The sequence below is a fragment of the Hemitrygon akajei genome, chromosome 31, assembly GCF_048418815.1.
Source record: "Hemitrygon akajei chromosome 31, sHemAka1.3, whole genome shotgun sequence".
NCBI classification, from domain to species: Eukaryota; Metazoa; Chordata; class Chondrichthyes; order Myliobatiformes; family Dasyatidae; genus Hemitrygon; species Hemitrygon akajei.
This window is the reverse complement of record NC_133154.1, coordinates 32,828,598-32,847,536: the sequence shown is the minus strand read 5'-3', so window position 1 is coordinate 32,847,536 and position 18,939 is coordinate 32,828,598. Positions and strand designations below refer to the sequence as shown.

The following is an 18,939-nucleotide window of genomic DNA, read 5'->3' as shown; positions in this document are numbered from 1 at the left end:
CACAGAAGCAAGAGTTCTTTCAGGTTGAAATGTTAAGCTAAGTGAGGAGAAAATCAAAATCTTTCCCTTTAAAGATCCAAAAGGGTCATCAATCAACAGCTGGGATGATGCAGACTAGAACACATCAGAGATGTGGTCACTGGGGTTGCGTGCACTTGCATATTTAAATTTCATTTCTATAAACATTGGAGCCAATTGTGCAGTCTGACTGTAAAATTTAAAACTGCATTTAGAGGCAGCCAGCAAAGAGTTAATGTTCCATTTTCTCTGACATGTCTAATACATCCTGTGGTAAACTACATATACCTGTCTGGACACACCCCTCTGCTGACTGCTCCTGTGGGCTCCTCCCACAGACCCCCGTATAAAGGCGATTGGAGGCACTGCTCCCCCCTCAGTCTCCAGGATTTTGTGTGGTGGTCTCTTGCAGCTAATAAAAGCTTATCGTTCGCCTCCCGTCTCCGAGAGTTACTGATGGTGCATCACATCCATAATTGTTTACTTGGGGGGCTGGGGAAGATGCAGGAATACTACAAGCAGTGACTTTAACTCCATACTAAAGGAGATACTAGGTTTGAGGAGCAGATTTTGGTATGTTGGGTATCATACTTCCATTAGCCTCTTTCGACACCAGACTGTTCAGCCTGTCTGTCCCAGCAAGCAGGTTCCTGCTCACTGAGGTCGGGAGACTACCTGACTGACTGGATGTCTACCATCTCACACCGATGGGCAGGGGAAGTGACAGTAAGATTGAGAAGGTGTCCAATATCAAATGAAGCAGGGATGAGCCTTTGTCTCTGCACCCAGCCAGTGGGATAGTTTGCCACACTGGGAACTGAACCCTGACTCAGCCCAGGATCGGGGTCAAAGTTCACTTGCTCCAGACCTTAACAGGGCTGATGTCTTTTTCTCTCTTCTCCATCCCTGTTTTCTGTCCAGCTCCTAAGCAGGCCTGTAGAAAGCGGTCTGTCACAATAAACAAAGTTGACAAACAGTCACATACACAACGATAATCTGTTCTGAAAATACATTAAATCATGCAATAAACACATCACTGTTGGAAGTGGGTGGGAGGGGAATTCTCTTTTTCCTTAACTTCCACAGCCCCCCACCCTGTCTCCCCTCCCACCCAGAACCATTTCTCCTCTTGTATTACAAAACTCACATTTTGATTATTTTTTGTAACAGTTTTTTTTTGGTGCATAAATTTAGCTGGAACAAGACCAAAGTTAAAAACCTCATTAAGAATGGACCGGATTACCATAGGTCCATCTAATTGTTGCTGTTGCTGTTGCTGTTGTTGTTGTTGTTGTTGTTGTTGTTGAGGATGAGGCTGTATCCGGCCTGAGGAAGATGCCAAATTCTCTCCCACTTTTTTGTGGCTGCTCATGGAAAAGTCTGTGAGATGGAAAAGCTACAGAGGACCAATAAAGAATGGCAGGAAAACATACAGGAGATGTGCAAGACCACTTGAAATACAGACATGTCTTGAACCAGGATTTAAAGGCATACAGTATTGTGCTTGAAACGTGCAAGCACTGTACCAAAGATTATAAATATTTGTAAGTTTAAGTCAATTTGAGCTTTAGGCTAGTGAGAAGAGAAGGCTGAAAGCTACAATCCACTTTGGGTAAGCACATATATCCGGGCTGCAGTGGAAGAGCTGCTGTGATCATTGAAATGTGAAGTCTGGATAATGTCAGTGTGACTTCTGGGGACTACTGAACCCAGCTTGATGGGCACAAACAAAAAAATTACACTCAGCAAATTAAGCGTTTTGGGAGAAAGCTCCAAAGAAATTCCTCTAACAAGAGTTGCAATTGTCATCGGGAATGGTCCAATCAGGCAAGAAAAGTGACCCACATATTTCTGCCACAAAGCCAAATGAGGAGGAATAATTCACCTTTGACATAAAAGAAAGGTCTAAAATGTACCATTCTCAGTATTGGCAGGGAGGCCCCAGCTCCCTGTCTCATTTCTTTGTTAGTTTATAGGCAGGAATCTGGAGAACAGATGGATCAGTTCAGATTACTGATTGCACTTACAGAAAGTGATTTTATGCAGTGTTTGGGAAATTGGTTGGTGTATCAGTGGGAACAGGAGGAGACCATTCTTATCTGTTCTATCCTCCTGTGTACGACCTGCTTCTTAAGCCCATCTTCCTATCTTTCTGCCCCATTTGGGAACAAAATCTTATCAACCTCAGTTTCATATTTTTCATCATCATCCCCCTCAACCCTCCAGCTTTTGAAGGAGAGAGTTTCAGACCTCTATGACCCTCGGGTGAAGAGGCCACCTCTGAGCAAATTTTGGACACCACCACCCGAGGAAATTCCCTCCACTGAATTCTTCAATCAGTTTAAACAGCTCAATTTTTATCAACTCTTAATCTCTTCTACTCATAGGATGTTCAAATGTAATTATAATCATCATAATTTACCTCATAAAGCTCTGTATCGTTCTTCCTGGTGAGTCTACTCTGCAAGATTCACATCTCAAATTTTCCCAAAGTATGTCTGGAACTGCTTGCAGAATTCCAAATGGCACCTACTGAGAGGTCTAAGTCACTGCAACATAACTTATGCCAGAACGTTTCGTTCAGAGAGCAGCTGAGGATGGTACCACCGGATGAAATCCAGAGCAGTATTCAAAGTGGTGAAGGCTTCAAAGCTGCAAAGCGTGGTGGGGTAGTGAGATCTGTCGTGTACTGTACTGCAAAAGATGTCAGCAGAAATACCGAGAGGTGAAGACCTCCTCTCTAGAGTACAGAGTTACCTAGGTTAACACCCTTGTTAAATAGAGGACAAAGAGATGTCATAAAACTGTTAAGGGGGATTATTTACTCATGGTTTAAGCATGTCCCATTCAGGTACCCGCACAGGTGGCAAACCTACAAAACCAGTGCGCACCGGATTATGCCTCCGCGCTAACGACTGATTCTGGAATACCTATTGTTCCATGTTGGTTTGGCACTTTTCCCTGTGAAATGTGATGTGAGGAGTTTACAGTATGTGTTCAGATGTGCAAATTAAAACTTAGTGTGATTCCTAAAACGGAAGCAAGATTTGCTGGGATTCCGCAGAAAGCAAATCTTAATCAGTCACCGTGTAAAACTGTTGGTGTTATTATTAAAAAAAGCTCTCCCTCTTTATAGAAGTTGAAACACTTAAACTAGGAACAGGCTGAGCTAAGTGAATCCACACCTATGTCATATGGTAAGGAGTGACAATTCTTTCTACGCACATTTCCAGGTGGCCGATTAATTTTTATGCTGGAGAACAAAATAAAAACTGGTTGAATCTTATCTTCAAAAGAAAATCTGCAGATGCTGGAAATCCGAGCAACACGCACAAAATGCTGGAGGAACTCAGCAGGCCAGGCAGCATCTATGGAAAAGAGTGCAGCCGATGTTTCGGGCCGAGACCCTTCAGCAGGACCGGAGAGAAAAAGTGAGGAGTCCGAGTAAGAGGGTGAGGGGAGGGGAGGAAGAACCTCAAGGTGATAGGTGAAACCAGGTGGGCTGGAGGGGTGTCTTAGGGGAAGACAGAAGGCTGTGGAAGAAAGAAAAGGGGGAGGAGCACCAGAGGTGGGATCAATTAGAATCCATACTAATATCAAACATTCATTTAATCTTGGCAAGCTGGCTTAGAAGTTAACTACCTGGCTGAGTTACTGAGATTTCTTTCAAGTACCTAATGTGGGGAAAGGCCAAATTGAGATGTTCATTGTGTTAAGCAGCAAAATGGCCTTCCTATCTTTCTTGGGGTATGATGGTGGAGATATGGGATGAATATCTAGAGGTCGATGAATTCTACTCTGACAGCTGAGGTGTTTACATTCAAGTAAATTAATAAATTTGACGATGTCAGGTTGTTGTAAAAGAATGTCTTTCAGGAAAGAAAATCTACCACTTTTAACTGGCTTTGACTTAGATAAGATCCAAATCTAACAACATGATTGACACTTAACAGCCTCCTCAGATCAGGGGCAACTAAGGATGGGCAATAAATGCTGGCATCACCTGCAATGACCACATCTCGTGCAAAAATGTACAAAAACGCAACAGCTGGGAATTGTCACTGATCATTAGGTTTAAAACGAATTGGGTCTACAGGGCAGTTGCAGTTTTTGTTATTGTACATATGGCCCCTCCCAACCTGCAGAGAACAAATCAGCAGCGGGGAGATAAGTAACCTTCAGTCCAACTGCTTGGGGCTGCCTGAACCAATGTGGATGAAATGTGTTGATCATCACAATTTTCCATATTACATTTGCGTCACATTTTTGATTGGATAATATTTACAGGTCTTCCACATAAATACACAATTCCCAAGATTTGACATTAAATTAAACACTTTTAAAGCATATAATGATAGTACAAAAAATATCAATGCTTGGCAGTGAAAATACCCTGTAGCGAAGCTCTGAGTTCAACACCAGCTCCCCTCCCCAGTCACTGTTTCTCAGTCTTGCAGCCATTCATATAGTAAGATGCTTAAGATGACTTACAGGTGGTGAAGGGCATGGAGGAAATGACATGCCTTGAGCTAAAGTGCTAGGCTCTGATGCCGTCAGCTTGATCTTATCTCGGGAGGTCTATTTGATAAATTAAAGAGACTACAAAGATTCTTATTTCTGTAAAAAAACACACACACAGAAACAAAAATAGCATTGATTCCATTTGTTGACACAATCCATCTTGTATCATGACTTAGCAAACCGTTTACTTTTGTGCCCGGGTAAGTGCTGAGGTGCTTAGAGTGAGGTGGGTTGGGGGCGGCTGAGAGAAAATGTGCCTTTATTTATCTGACGCTAACTACATGCAGGGCATTTTGGCATCCCCATTCCCCACAACCAAAGTGGTTTTGGGACTTTGATGTAAACCATATTTTATGTCCCATATGGTTAATTCCAGCTGCCAGAGATCAATTTACCCAAGTGTGAATACTTTCCTACACCGGCACCTGGTGTTAAAGTTAAAGCACACCCAGGCATAGGAGTTCTGTTTCCTCTACCTCTGCAAGGGGACCTCAGAAAAGACCCTCTCCTGCACAATCACACCCCCCCCCCCGCCCCATCTCCTACCACACTGAACAAAGCTATCAGCTACTGTGAGTGACTAGGAGTTGCTTGGCCACCTCAGAAACCTTGCTCTCTCACACGTTTTCCACAGATCTCCACTGCCAAAGGGCCGTTGTGTTCCTTATCCCCCTGAATCTGCTCTCGATTATTTCAGGAGCACTAAGGAACTCAAGTTCTCCATTCCTTTTGTCAGCATTTGGCTCTGAACATGTGTAGGTCACTGAAGTGATAATGGATCAATGAGGAAGGATAAAACCCTCCATTTCCAGTACTATAGCAAAATAATACACAGATGTGATCTGGAAAAGACTACTCTTACATCGCATTTCAGCATTATTAAGAAAGAAAAGCTCACAAATATAAAAATCTTTGCACCTAACATTGTAAGGGAAATTTGTAAAATGTACTTAGATTGGGTGGAAGGACAGATGTTTCTGACAAGGTGAAATGAAAGTTATTTTACCCCTTCCATTACCCCCCCACCCACCAAGTTTTGGACAGAACATGCTAGAGGAATGCTGATTTGAGCTAGTGGAAGAGTTATTCAGTACGTGGCATGGGGTGTTAGACCATCTTGGTGGTGCCCTTCCCTGGAGGAACTTGGCAGGTCAAGTAGCACCTATGGAAGGGGATAAACTGTTGACATTTCAGGCAGAAACACTTCATCAGATTCTTATGGTTTTAAGCCCACATTTTGGCTGAGACCCTTCATCAAGCCCTGATAAAGGGCTTCAGCCCAAAATGTTGATGGGTTATTCCCTCTGTAAATGCTGCCTGACCTACTGAGTTCCTCCAGCATTTTGTGTGTGTATTGCTCTGGATTTCCAGCATCTGTGTTTGTGATTCAGTGTCTTTCCCCGCGTGAGGTAAAAGAGTCCAAACTGAGGCAACTTGAGAAAGGAAAATCAGACTAATGGGTAATCAGACAGACTAGAAGAAATGTGGAATTGGGGTGATTTAAATTCTAACTTCATTTCTCCAGTGTGAACATACCACTACAATACCCATTATTTAGCACATAAATCTGTTATATATTATCAAACCAACAAGGAAAAATGGTAGCACCAATCTACTGCTGGCAGTGATTTTGACCAAATTCTGAAGGGAATTATATGACATCTCTCTGTCCTTTGTTTTATCAAAGGTTAATCCACTTATTATATTGTTTCAAATAGAGTGACTGAATGGTGAATATCACAGTAAAAGGAACAGAAACTATTCTTTTGTCAAATGCAGTAAATGTGCAACATGACAAACGTGTAACATGGCGACTTTATTAGGCACACCAGCTCATTAATGCAAATATCTAATCAGCTAATCATGTGGCAGCAACTCATTGAATAAAAGCACACAGACATGGTCAAGAGGTTCAGTTGTTGTTCCGACCAAACATCAGAATGGGGAAGAAATGTGATCTGAGTGACTTTGACCGTGGAATGATTGTTGGTGCCAGATGGGGTGGTTTGAATATCTCAGAAACTGATGATCTCCTGGGATTTTCACTCACAACAGTCTCTAGAGTTTACAGAGAATGGTGCCACAAACAAAAAGAAAACATCTACTCTGAGGATGAAAGCACCTTGTTAATGAGGGCGATCAGAGGAGAATGGTCAGACTGGTTCAAGCTGACAGGAAGGCGACAGTAACTCAAATAATCACATGTTACAACAGTGGTGTGTGGAAGAACATCTCTGGACACACAACACGTCCAACCTTCAAGTCGATGGGTTACAGCAGTGGAAGACCATGAGGAAATGTTGTACAATGGGAGACAAGTCTATAGTTCTGAGTATGGCAGTGAAGGGTGATGAGGAAGGCATTTGATATGCTTGCCATGATAGACTGAGACATGTAATATCCCTGCGACCCCGTGTTCCTCCAGGTGCTCCGGTGTCCTCCCACATTCCAAAGATGTACCATTAGCGTTACGGTTAGTGAGTTGTGGGAATGGTATGTCGCTACTGGGAGTGCGGCAACACTTGCGACTGCCCACCGCACTATCCTTGAACTGCGATGGTCAAATGATGCATTTCAATGTATGTCACAATGTTTCATTGACTAGTAAAGGTAATCTCTCTTTAAGAATTGTAATGATATGTTGCAGCTGCATAAGACATCAGTTAGACCACATTTGGAGAATTGTACACAGTTCTGGTCTCCACATTATAGGAAGGATGTGGTAACGATGGAGAATGCTGAAGAGATTCACCAAGATTTTGCCTGGAACATGGAACGTAAGAGGCTAAGGAATGACCTTATAATATAGTCTGTTTCCCAAGGGGAGGTGATCTATAATGAAAGGGTACTCATCTATAAGATGAGAAGAGAGAAATCCGAGGTTAATTAAAGGGATTTTACAGAGAGGGTGCTGATTATTTGGAAGAAGCTGCCAGAGGGGGCAGTGAAAGCAGATACAATTACAATATATAAAAGGTATTTGCAAGGGTATTTGGATAGGAAAGGCAGAGAGAGATATGGGCCTAAAAAATAGCAGTTGCATAAACTGGCATCATGGTAGTTATGGACAAGGTAGACTGAAGGGCCTGTTTCAATTTGATTCTATGATTCTGTAACTGACTTTCAGAAACAGTGTTCAGAGCTCATACCATGTTCTGGTGAAAGCAACACAGGTCAGCTTTCTCATGTAGCTCCCAGCATTCCACCCCATGGTGCTTTGCGACCGATTCATGTAGGAAGACATAATTCACAACTTATCTGTAAATGACTAACTAGTTAGTCTACTCCGTATGACCATAAGACCGTAAGATATTGGAGCATAAGATATTTGGCCCATTGAGTCTGCTCTGCCATTCCATCATGGCTGATTTATTATCCCTCTCAACCCTATTCTCCTGCCTTCTCTGCGTAACCTTTGACACCTGACTAATCGAGAACCTGTCAACCTCTGATTAAAACATACCCAATGACTTGACCTCCAAAGCCGTCGGTGGCAACCAATTGCACAGATTCACCACCCTCTGGTGAAAGAAATTCCTCCTCACCTCTGGTCTAAATGGATGCCCCTGTCTTCTGAACCTGTGCTAATTGGTCCCATGAGGGAGAAATTTAGGCCAGAGTTTCAGGACTACTGGACTCAAATCAGATCTTAGTGACTCAACAGTCTTTAGCTTATCTAGAAGATGATTTTCCACCTATTCTGCACTAAAAGGTATCCTAAAGATAATGGTCAAGCATGAATAAAGGAATTCAACATGCCCCTCAAGCCCAACTGTGAAGACAAGGAAGCTGACTCTTGAAATCAGGTGTCCAACATTATCCTCAATGTACCATTTAATTGCTGTTTCACAGGAATTGAATGGCTTTTTCTGTCAGGACACTGAGAGGTTTGCCTGCTGTTGGGCTAATTGCACATTGAGTAGAATCCATTTCATATACTCCATTTCTTCATTTTGATTCTATTAAAGACTATTGGACTTGGACAGAACTGAATAAGCAGAGAACGATACAGTATCAAGGACGAATTTCTACCCAGGGTGTACAGGTCTGGAATTCCTTAAGCAAATAGGAGGTTTATGGATATTTTGTCAAGGCAGTTGAATTAATGGTGGTAATTTTAATCATCTGGTTGGATGGATAAGGACAGAATATGGTATCAAATGTGGACTTTATATGGCTGTCCAGTACCATCATCATAGCATCCATTCAGATTAGAGTGCTGATCACCCTAGCTTGCAGACCCCTCACTTTTTTCAGCAGTGCCTCCATTTTCTGAGGAGGTTAAGGCAAGCGATGATCCTCGCCCTCCCCCCACCCGCGACTCTAACCAATTTTTACAGGGGCACCATTGAGACTATCCCGACCAGCTGCATCGCCGTCTGCTACGGGAATGGCAAGGCATCTGACCGCAAATCCCTACAAAGGACTGCTGAGAGGATCATCAGGGTTTCTCTTCTACCCATCTGAGATATTTATCAGGAGCAGGGCCCTTGGCACGGTCAAGGATCCCTCCCATCCATCCAACAACCTCTCTGACACCCGACCATCAGGCAGGAGGTACCGTAGCATTAGGACAAGAACTGTTAGGATGGGAAACAGCTTCTTCTCCCAGGCCGTAAGACTACTGAACTCCCTGCCAGCACCCAGGTCTTATCATGCATGAAACATATACTGTTTACTTCTTAACTTGTGTCACAAATGCACCTTATGCTAAATGTCAATCTTCTGGAATATATTTTATTATTTGTTAATTGATTTGTGGTAATATTACTCTACGTGTAGTGCATGAGTTAAATGTTCTGTGTTGTGCACCTTGGTCTGAAGGAATGTTGTTTTGTTTGGCTGTATACATGTATATTGTTGAATGACAATAAACTTGAACTTGGACTTGAGGCGAATTAGCTCAAAACAGCCAGTGGTGCTTCACTTGGCAGTCAGATCCATTACTGGAAGCTGGAGGAAGCGCACATTGTTGAATGTACATTTAATTTTGAAGGAAGGGAATCAGGTCAATGGGAATGAAGATCAGGCAGTTGTAGAATGGACAGAGAGTCAAAACCACGAAAGGCAAAGAATGTCCCACCGCCTCCTCTATCTCTCCCCCCGCCCCCCCAACGTCCAACCCCCACATACCCTTGAGCTCAAGATCTAGAGCTTCCAAGAGCACAGCTGGTAATGTTAGTGGAAATCATGTTTAGTAAGTTTCTTACAGTAACATATCTTTCTATTAATCCCATTAGGTTAGTATCTGTCAAGAATGAAACCGCCTATGAACGTTACCAGCAATGACTTCGAACACAATAAAAAATTCTACGTAACCAGCTTATTTTCAGTGCTTAACGAATGAGATTTTATCTCAAAAGTACTTCCTCGGAGTGAATAGCTCTGACCATCTTACTTTCCCATATCAGGATTCTGGTCTCCCTCTCCCCAATTGATGTGCTAACTTAAAACAGTGAAGTTAATTTAAAGAGGTCAGTGGATACTGAATCCTCAGGGTGGGTCATATCGATTTTGGGGCTATGGGGAAGGTGAGGTTATGGGAAGAGGCAGGAGAGAAGATCTGAGGCCAAGATCAGATCAGCCATGATCTTACTGACTGGCAGAATAGGCCAGGGGGCCGAATTACCTTCTCATGCTGCCATTTCCTATGTAGCTTGGTTAAACTGGCTGAACCATCAAAGGAGGAAGGGTGTTGACAAAAAAATATTTTGGGGGCACTTTATGGACTTAGAAAATGACAAAATCTGAACATTAAATAGATGAAAAGGACCCATTAACCCTACGTTTTTTTCTCTCTGTAAACTTATCAATGCAGTCTTGAGCCCCAGTCACATTTTCTGTTGAGCAGATACACCTTTCCAATAATCTAAAATATCATGTAAGTCTTCATCTTTAGCAAACTGGACTTTTTTTCGCAAGGCGTGTCCAGCGGCCATATACACCTCCTCCCGAGGGTGCTTTTTATAGGGACGGAATCTCTCCCAGATCTTGAGAGTGCTTTCCGACGAATATTCCGGGCTGGAAGAATATCCAGAGAACTGGTGTCTGGGAGAGAGCTGGGAGTAGGCAGAGTCCCTTTTGGATCGGGAGAGTGGCTTTAATAACGCGGACCTCTCTCTTATAGTGTCCCCATGTTCTTCGTAGTATAAGGCAGGGAAGGAGTGTCGATGCTCGCTGCTGTGGTAGGTTTGCTGTACCTCCAGATGATGGATCTCTCCCGATGCCACAGAAGGAAGACGCTTTAAGGAGGTGGGAGCCGGCGCACTCTTCTCGATGTATTTTGACTCTGCCTTGGAAGGAGGTTCGGGAATGTCGAGGCTGAAGACACGCGCGCTCTTCCCAGAGCCGCTCGAGGAGATGCTGCAACGCTTTCGGGCCGCGTCCGTGCTGCTCTGGCGCTGCAGCGGGTAACCCCCTTCCTTGTAGGTGGGCGAGAGGAAACCAGGCCTCTCCAGCTGGGAGGAGGAGGTGCTGGGCGTGACCTGGCGGTCAATGGACACCTCAGAGTCGGTGCCTATAAAGGCAGCGGAATCCAACTTCAATGCATCAATACAGTTGTTAATGATCTGATTGACCTTGTCCACTTCTTGTGCAATGGTAGAGATCTCTGCAGTTGACCCTTGCCCATTGTCTGTCTGTTTGATCTCCTCTTCCTTGCGTTCCAAGGTCTCCCCAGTACGGACTTCGATATAGTTGCCCTTGGTGGTCTTGGGGGTCTCATTTATGTCCATTGGTTTAAATTGTCCCTTATCCCCCGACACAGATGGCAGTGAGGACATCCTCGATACGGAAATCGGCTGCTCGTGGAACTTCTGCATCTGGTGTATCATGCTGCCGGTCTCAGACTCGGGTCCGTACCTCATCTCCAAGATGGTTTTCTTAACGTTAATGGACTTCTGCTTCTCCTCTTGGATCCTCCTCTTCCGCAGGCAGTAGTAGACCACACCCAGCACAATGACCATGCTAAACAAGCACCCCAGGATGGTCATGATGTAATGGGTGGTGGTGGAAGAATTGGAGGGCTGGTTTATCATCCTCCCTCTGGTCGCAAAGGTCAGGCAGGTGTGGTTGAACCTCTGTGACTTCTGGATGGAAGCCACACAGAAGGTGTAATCAGTCAGGGCCTTCAGCTTCTCCAGCTTAATGTACTCCTTCCTGTTGCGCAGATTGGTGACGTCCGAAACGTAACTGTTATTGTACTGAACGAGGATGTACATTCTGCTGTAGGGAGAAGGGATCTGAACTACCAGGGTGGCTCCGGTGATAGTCACGTGGTGCAGTTTGATGGTCGGGCTGTTCAAGGCGTCCAGCGTGAATGTTGTAATCGGCTCTGTTGACGAGAATTCTGCCGGGTTAATCCCCGAAGAGTAGGTTTCAGGGTCTTTGGAAGCCATGGGCGTGGAGAACGGAATGATCTTGACGCCATTGCGGCAAGAGGAAGCAAGGAGGGTGATGGCGTTCCGGTGGCTGTTGGGTCTCGGACTGAGGAGAGGGTAGCCGGCGTATTCTGCTGGGCTCTCGCACTGAAGCCGATCGTAGGTCTTGGTGACGTTGTTGAACTCGGCAAGCCAGTTGAGAAAGCCAACCAGCTCGCAGGAGCAGTTGAACGGGTTGCCTGCCAGCTCACACACCATCAGGCCGCTGAGGCTGGTGAACGTGCTACCCTCCAGCTTCGCCAGCCTGTTGGCAGACAGGTCAATGCTGATGAGGTTGGGGCACTCCCAGAAACTGTTGACTGAGATGCTCTCAATCAAGTTGTGCTGGACATACATGTACTCCAGCCTGGTTAGTCCCCGGAACATGTTCTCCGTGAGGTTGGTCAGCTTGTTGTAGCCCAGTTGTAGCACACGCAGGTTAGACTGAACCAAAAACGCCCCGTCTTCGATGTAGCTAATCTCGTTCTTCGTCAGGTTCAAGTCAGTTAGGTTGCCGAAGCGGCTGAGGGAGCTGTACAGGAGAACCTTCAGCTTGTTCTCGTTGAGGCGAAGGTCCAGTACGGTGCTGTTGATGTGCTGAGGAATGGACTCGTAAGGAGGTTGGTTCTGACTGCAGATGGCCAGCCAAACATAACCTTTCTCTCCCTCAATCAGCCAGCAATCTCCATGTGCGTCGCCAATCTGGCTCAGTAGAACAATTGCCACTAACAGCCCAACACGGGCCATTCTTGATAAAACAGCAACTGACGTTTAACACAGTTCTAGTAGTGAGGAGTGGCTACTATTAGTTTTAAATATAACCAACAGCAATGGATCAGTTCCTGTCATATCTGTGTTCATTGCTTTTTACAAATGGAAGCACTTGACAAATAAAAGGTGAATGAAGAAGAAGGAATCGAGGTTTTTCTTCAATGCTCCGGGGATATTTTCACTTCTTCAAAAGCCCATTCTTTTGAACAATAGTTCACTCTCTGGATTCTCATTCAGAAGCGAGATGCTCCAGGCCATTCAAACGTATCGTGATCAATAAACCCTGCATCAATAAGACAAACAACAAATTACTGACAGGACTTTATCAGAAAAAGGATCACACCTACATTTTGTTTTCAACAGCATGAAATAAATTGACATTTAGACCATAAGATATAGGAGCAGAATTAGGCCATTTGACCCATTGAGTCTGCTCTACCATTCCATCATGGCTGATTTATTATCCTTTGCAACCCCATTCTCCTCCTTTCTCCTTGTAACCTTTGACACCTTGACTAACCAAAACACCATCAACCTCCACTTTAAATACACCCAATGACTTGGCTTCCACAGCCACAGGTGGTAATGGATTCCATAGATTTACCATTCTCTGACTAAAGAAATTCCTTCCTGATGGGCCAAGTTCGGCTCCTATGTCTTCTGATCTTATGACAGGACATTCCAGGTCCTAGCATTGGATGCTTAAGAAAAATTGCCTCTTTTTATTGTTTTGCCAATCACCTCTATTCTATACAACACACACCAAGAATACCCACCTTTATTCTGTGTTTTTGGCCCACCCTTGGCCCGAAATGTCATATGGTCTTATGGTGCTCCGCCAATAGGAGCAGTCCTTTATTGCCTCTACCAGATTCCATCAAATACCCTTTTGCTAGTCAGAGCATGCTGCAATCCTCTGAGACCTTTGACTAGGTGTAGTTTTTTTAAACATCTGTGACTTTATTGGGCTCACATTCTCACATTTTTCACCTTTTCCTTGGTGCCTCCTGAACTAAATTGGTTTCATGTGGCCGGAGTAATCTCCAATTACTCCAAGGTTATCTTGGCCCAAAACATGCACTGTTTATTCAATTCCACGGACCAGGAGTTTCCAACCTGGGCTCCATGGAACCCCTGCTTAATGGTATTGATCCATGGCATGAAAAAGGTCAAGAACTCCTGCCACAGATGGTGTCTGACCTGCTGAGTTCCTCCAGCACTATGTGTGTGTATCACCAATCCAAGCCTCACTGAGCTTGCACTGTGGACACCACAGCCAAGAAAGCCCAGCAGCTCCTCCACTTCCATAGGAACATAAAGAGACAGGAGCAGAATTCGGTCATTTGACACATATAGTCTGCTCCACCATTTCTTCACGGCTGATCCAATTTTCCTCTCAGCTCCAATTTCTACCCTTTGTACCCTATCCCTTCTTGCCCTGACCAATCAAGAATCTATCAGCCTCTGCTTTAAATATACACAAAGATTCGGCCTCCACAGCTCCATGTGGCAAAGAATTGCACAGATTCACCACTTTCTGTCTAAAGAAATTCCTTCTCATCTCCATTCTAAAAGGACACACCTCTATTCTGAGGCTACGCCCTCTGGTCTTAGACTCTCCCACCATAGGAAGCATCCTCTCCACATCCACTCTATGAAGGTCTTTCACTATTTGATAGGTTTTAATGATGTCACCCCTCATTCTTCTAAATGTTTGTGAAAGCAAGCCCAGAGGCATCAAATGCTCTTCATGTGACAAGCTTTTCAAACCTGGGATCATTTTCATGAACCTCCTTCTAAGATAAGGGGCCAAAAACTGCTCACAGTACTCCAAGTGAGGCCTCACCAGTGCTTTATAAAACTTCAACATTACATCCTTGTTTTTATATTCTAGTCCTCTTGAAATGAATACTAACTTACATTTGCCTTCCTCACCATAGACTCAACCTGCAAATTAACCTTTATAATATCTTGCACAAGGATTTCCAAGTCCCTTTGCACCTCAGATTTTTATATTTTCTCTCCATTTAGAAAATAGTCTACTTTTCATTTCTTTTACCAAAGTGCATGACCATACACTTCCCAACACTGTATTCCTTCCACCTGCCATTTCTTTGCCTATTCTCTTAATCTGTCTGTCCTTCTGCAGCTTCTCTACTTATTCAAACTTCCTGCCTCTTCACCTATCTTCATATTATCTGCAAACTTTGCAACAAAGCCATCAATTCCATCATCCAAATCATTGACATGTAAAGTAAAAAAAATTGGTCCCAACACAGACTCCTGTGGAACATTACTAGTCATGGCAGCCAACCAGAAAAGCCTCTCTTTACTGCCACTCTTTGCCTCCTAGCAATCAGCCACTGCTTTATCCATGCTAGAATCTTTCCTGTAATACCATGGGCTCATAATTTGTTAAGTAGCCTCACGTGTGGCACCTTGTCGAAGGCCTACTGAAAATTTAAGTACACAACATCAATTGATTCTCTTTTGTCTATCCTGCTTGCTTTTTCTTCAAAGAATTTGAACAGATTTGTCAGGCAAGAGTTTCCCTTGAGTAAACCATGCTGACTATGGCCTATTTTATCATGTACCTCTAAATACCCTGAAACCACATCCTTAATAATAGACTCCAACATCTTTCCAACCACTGAGGTCAGACTAACTGGCCTATAGTTTCCTTTCTTCTGCCTCTCTCCCTTCTTGAAGAGTGGAGTAACATTTGCAATTTTCCTCACTTGTTCCATTGACAGCACACCTCATCTGTTCCATTGACAGCACACCTCACCTGTTTTATTGACAGCACACCTCACCTGTTCCATTGACAGCACACCTCACCTGTTCCATTGACAGCACACCCCAGCTATTTTATTGACAGCACACCTCACATGTTCCATTGACAGCACACCCCACCTGTTCCATTGACAGCACACCCCACCTGTTTTATTGACAGCACACCTCACCTGTTTTATTGACAGCACACCTCACATGTTCCATTGACAGCACACCCCACCTGTTCCATTGACAGCACACCTCACCTGTTCCATTGACAGCACACCCCACCTGTTCCATTGACAGCACACCCCAGCTATTTTATTGACAGCACACCTCACATGTTCCATTGACAGCACACCCCAGCTATTTTATTGACAGCACACCACACCTGTTCCATTTACAGCACACCCCACCTGTTCCATTGACAGCACACATCACCTGTTCCATTGACAGCACACCTCACTTGTTCCTATTACAGCACACCTCACCTGTTCCATTGACAGCACACCCCAGCTATTTTATTGACAGCACACCACACCTGTTCCATTTACAGCACACCCCACCTGTTCCATTGACAGCACACATCACCTGTTCCATTGACAGCACACCTCACTTGTTCCTATTACAACACACCTCACTTGTTCCATTGACAGCACACCTCACATGTTCCATTGACAGCACACCTCACCTGTTTTATTGACAGCACACCCCAGCTGTTTTATTGACAGCACACCCCAGCTGTTTTATTGACAGCACACCCCAGCTGTTCCATTGACAGCACACCCCAGCTGTTTTATTGACAGCACACCCCACCTGTTCCATTGACAGCACACCCCAGCTGTTTTATTTACAGCACACCTCACCTGTTCCATTGACAGCACACCTCACTTGTTCCATTGACAGCACACCTCACCTGTTCCATTGACAGCACACATCACCTGTTCCATTTACAGCACACCTCACCTGTTCCATTGACAGCACACCTCACCTGTTCCATTGACAGCACACCCCAGCTGTTTTATTGACAGCACACCCCAGCTGTTCCATTGACAGCACACCTCACTTGTTCCATTGACAGCACACTTCACCTGTTCCATTGACAGCACACATCACCTGTTCCATTTACAGCACACCTCACCTGTTCCATTGACAGCACACCTCACCTGTTCCATTTACAGCACACCTCACCTGTTCCATTGACAGTACACCTCACCTGTTCCATTGACAGCACAAACCACCTGTTTTATTGACAGCACACCACACCTGTTCCATTTACAGCACACCCCACCTGTTCCATTGACAGCACACATCACCTGTTCCATTGACAGCACACCTCACTTGTTCCTATTACAGCACACCTCACCTGTTCCATTGACAGCACACCTCACATGTTCCATTGACAGCACACCTCACCTGTTTTATTGACAGCACACCCCAGCTGTTTTATTGACAGCACACCCAAGCTGTTTTATTGACAGCACACCCCAGCTGTTCCATTGACAGCACACCCCAGCTGTTTTATTGACAGCACACCCCACCTGTTCCATTGACAGCACACCCCAGCTGTTTTATTTACAGCACACCTCACCTGTTCCATTGACAGCACACCTCACTTGTTCCATTGACAGCACACCTCACCTGTTCCATTGACAGCACACCTCACCTGTTCCATTGACAGCACACCCCAGCTGTTTTATTGACAGCACACCCCAGCTGTTCCATTGACAGCACACCTCACTTGTTCCATTGACAGCACACTTCACCTGTTCCATTGACAGCACACATCACCTGTTCCATTTACAGCACACCTCACCTGTTCCATTGACAGCACACCTCACCTGTTCCATTTACAGCACACCTCACCTGTTCCATTGACAGCACACCCCAGCTGTTTTATTGACTGCACACCCCAGCTGTTCCATTGACAGCACACCTCACTTGTTCCATTGACAGCACACATCACCTGTTCCATTTACAGCACACCTCACCTGTTCCATTGACAGCACACCTCACCTGTTCCATAGACAGCACACCCCAGCTGTTTTATTGACAGCACACCTCACCTGTTCCATTGACAGCACACCTCACCTGTTCCATTGACAGCACACCTCACTTGTTCCATTGACAGCACACTTCACCTGTTCCATTGACAGCACACCCCAGCTGTTTTATTGACAGCACACCTCACCTGTTCCATTGACAGCACACCTCACCTGTTCCATTGACAGCACACCTCACCTGTTCCATTGACAGCACACCTCACCTGTTCCATTGACAGCACACCACACCTGTTCCATTGACAGCACACTTCACCTGTTCCATTGACAGCACACCTCACCTGTTCCATTGACAGCACACCACACCTGTTCCATTGACAGCACACCACACCTGTTCCATTGACAGCACACCTCACCTGTTCCATTGACAGCACACCTCACCTGTTCCATTGACAGCACACCTCACCTGTTCCATTGACAGCACACCTCACCTGTTCCATTGACAGCACACCACACCTGTTCCATTGACAGCACACTTCACCTGTTTTATTGACAGCACACCTCACCTGTTCCATTGACAGCACACCCCAGCTGTTTTATTGACAGCACACCACACCTGTTCCATTGACAGCACACCACACCTGTTCCATTTACAGCACACTCCTCACCTGTTCCATTGACAGCACACCACACCTGTTCCATTTACAGCACACCTCACATGTTCCATTGACAGCACACCCCACCTGTTCCATTGACAGCACACCTCACCTGTTCCATTGACAGCACACCTCACTTGTTCCTATTACAACACACCTCACCTGTTCCATTGACAGCACACCTCACATGTTCCATTGACAGCACACCTCACCTGTTTTATTGACAGCACACCCCAGCTGTTTTATTGACAGCACACCTCACTTGTTCCTATTACAACACACCTCACATGTTCCATTGACAGCACACCTCACCTGTTTTATTGACAGCACACCCCAGCTGTTTTATTGACAGCACACCCCAGCTGTTTTATTGACAGCACACCCCAGCTGTTTTATTGACAGCACACCTCACTTGTTCCTATTACAACACACCTCACCTGTTCCATTGACAGCACACCTCACATGTTCCATTGACAGCACACCTCACCTGTTTTATTGACAGCACACCCCAGCTGTTTTATTGACAGCACACCCCAGCTGTTTTATTGACAGCACACCCCAGCTGTTTTATTGACAGCACACCTCACTTGTTCCTATTACAACACACCTCACCTGTTCCATTGACAGCACACCTCACCTGTTCCATTGACAGCACACCTCACATGTTCCATTGACAGCACACCTCACTTGTTCCTATTACAACACACCTCACCTGTTCCATTGACAGCACACCTCACATGTTCCATTGACAGCACACCTCACCTGTTTTATTGACAGCACACC

The 18,939-nt window shown here is 44.9% G+C and overlaps 1 protein-coding gene across 2 annotated transcripts in view; it reads right to left on the bottom strand.

The window, feature by feature from the left end:
* Positions 1-1,147: 1,147 nt before the first annotated feature.
* LOC140719130 (protein phosphatase 1 regulatory subunit 29-like) overlaps positions 1,148-18,939 on the bottom strand; it is a 509,863-nt gene continuing 492,071 nt past the window's right edge. The window contains exons 4-5 of one of the 2 annotated variants that reach the window (XM_073033529.1): positions 10,740-13,011; positions 1,148-4,635 (exon numbers count right to left, since the gene is read on the bottom strand). In XM_073033529.1, the coding sequence (XP_072889630.1) occupies positions 4,630-4,635; positions 10,740-12,704 (1,971 nt within the window). In that variant the 5' untranslated portion in view covers positions 12,705-13,011 and the 3' untranslated portion in view covers positions 1,148-4,629. Of the gene's footprint in view, positions 4,636-9,726; positions 13,012-18,939 lie in introns of those variants that run through there. The other variant, XM_073033528.1, reaches the window with a different exon arrangement.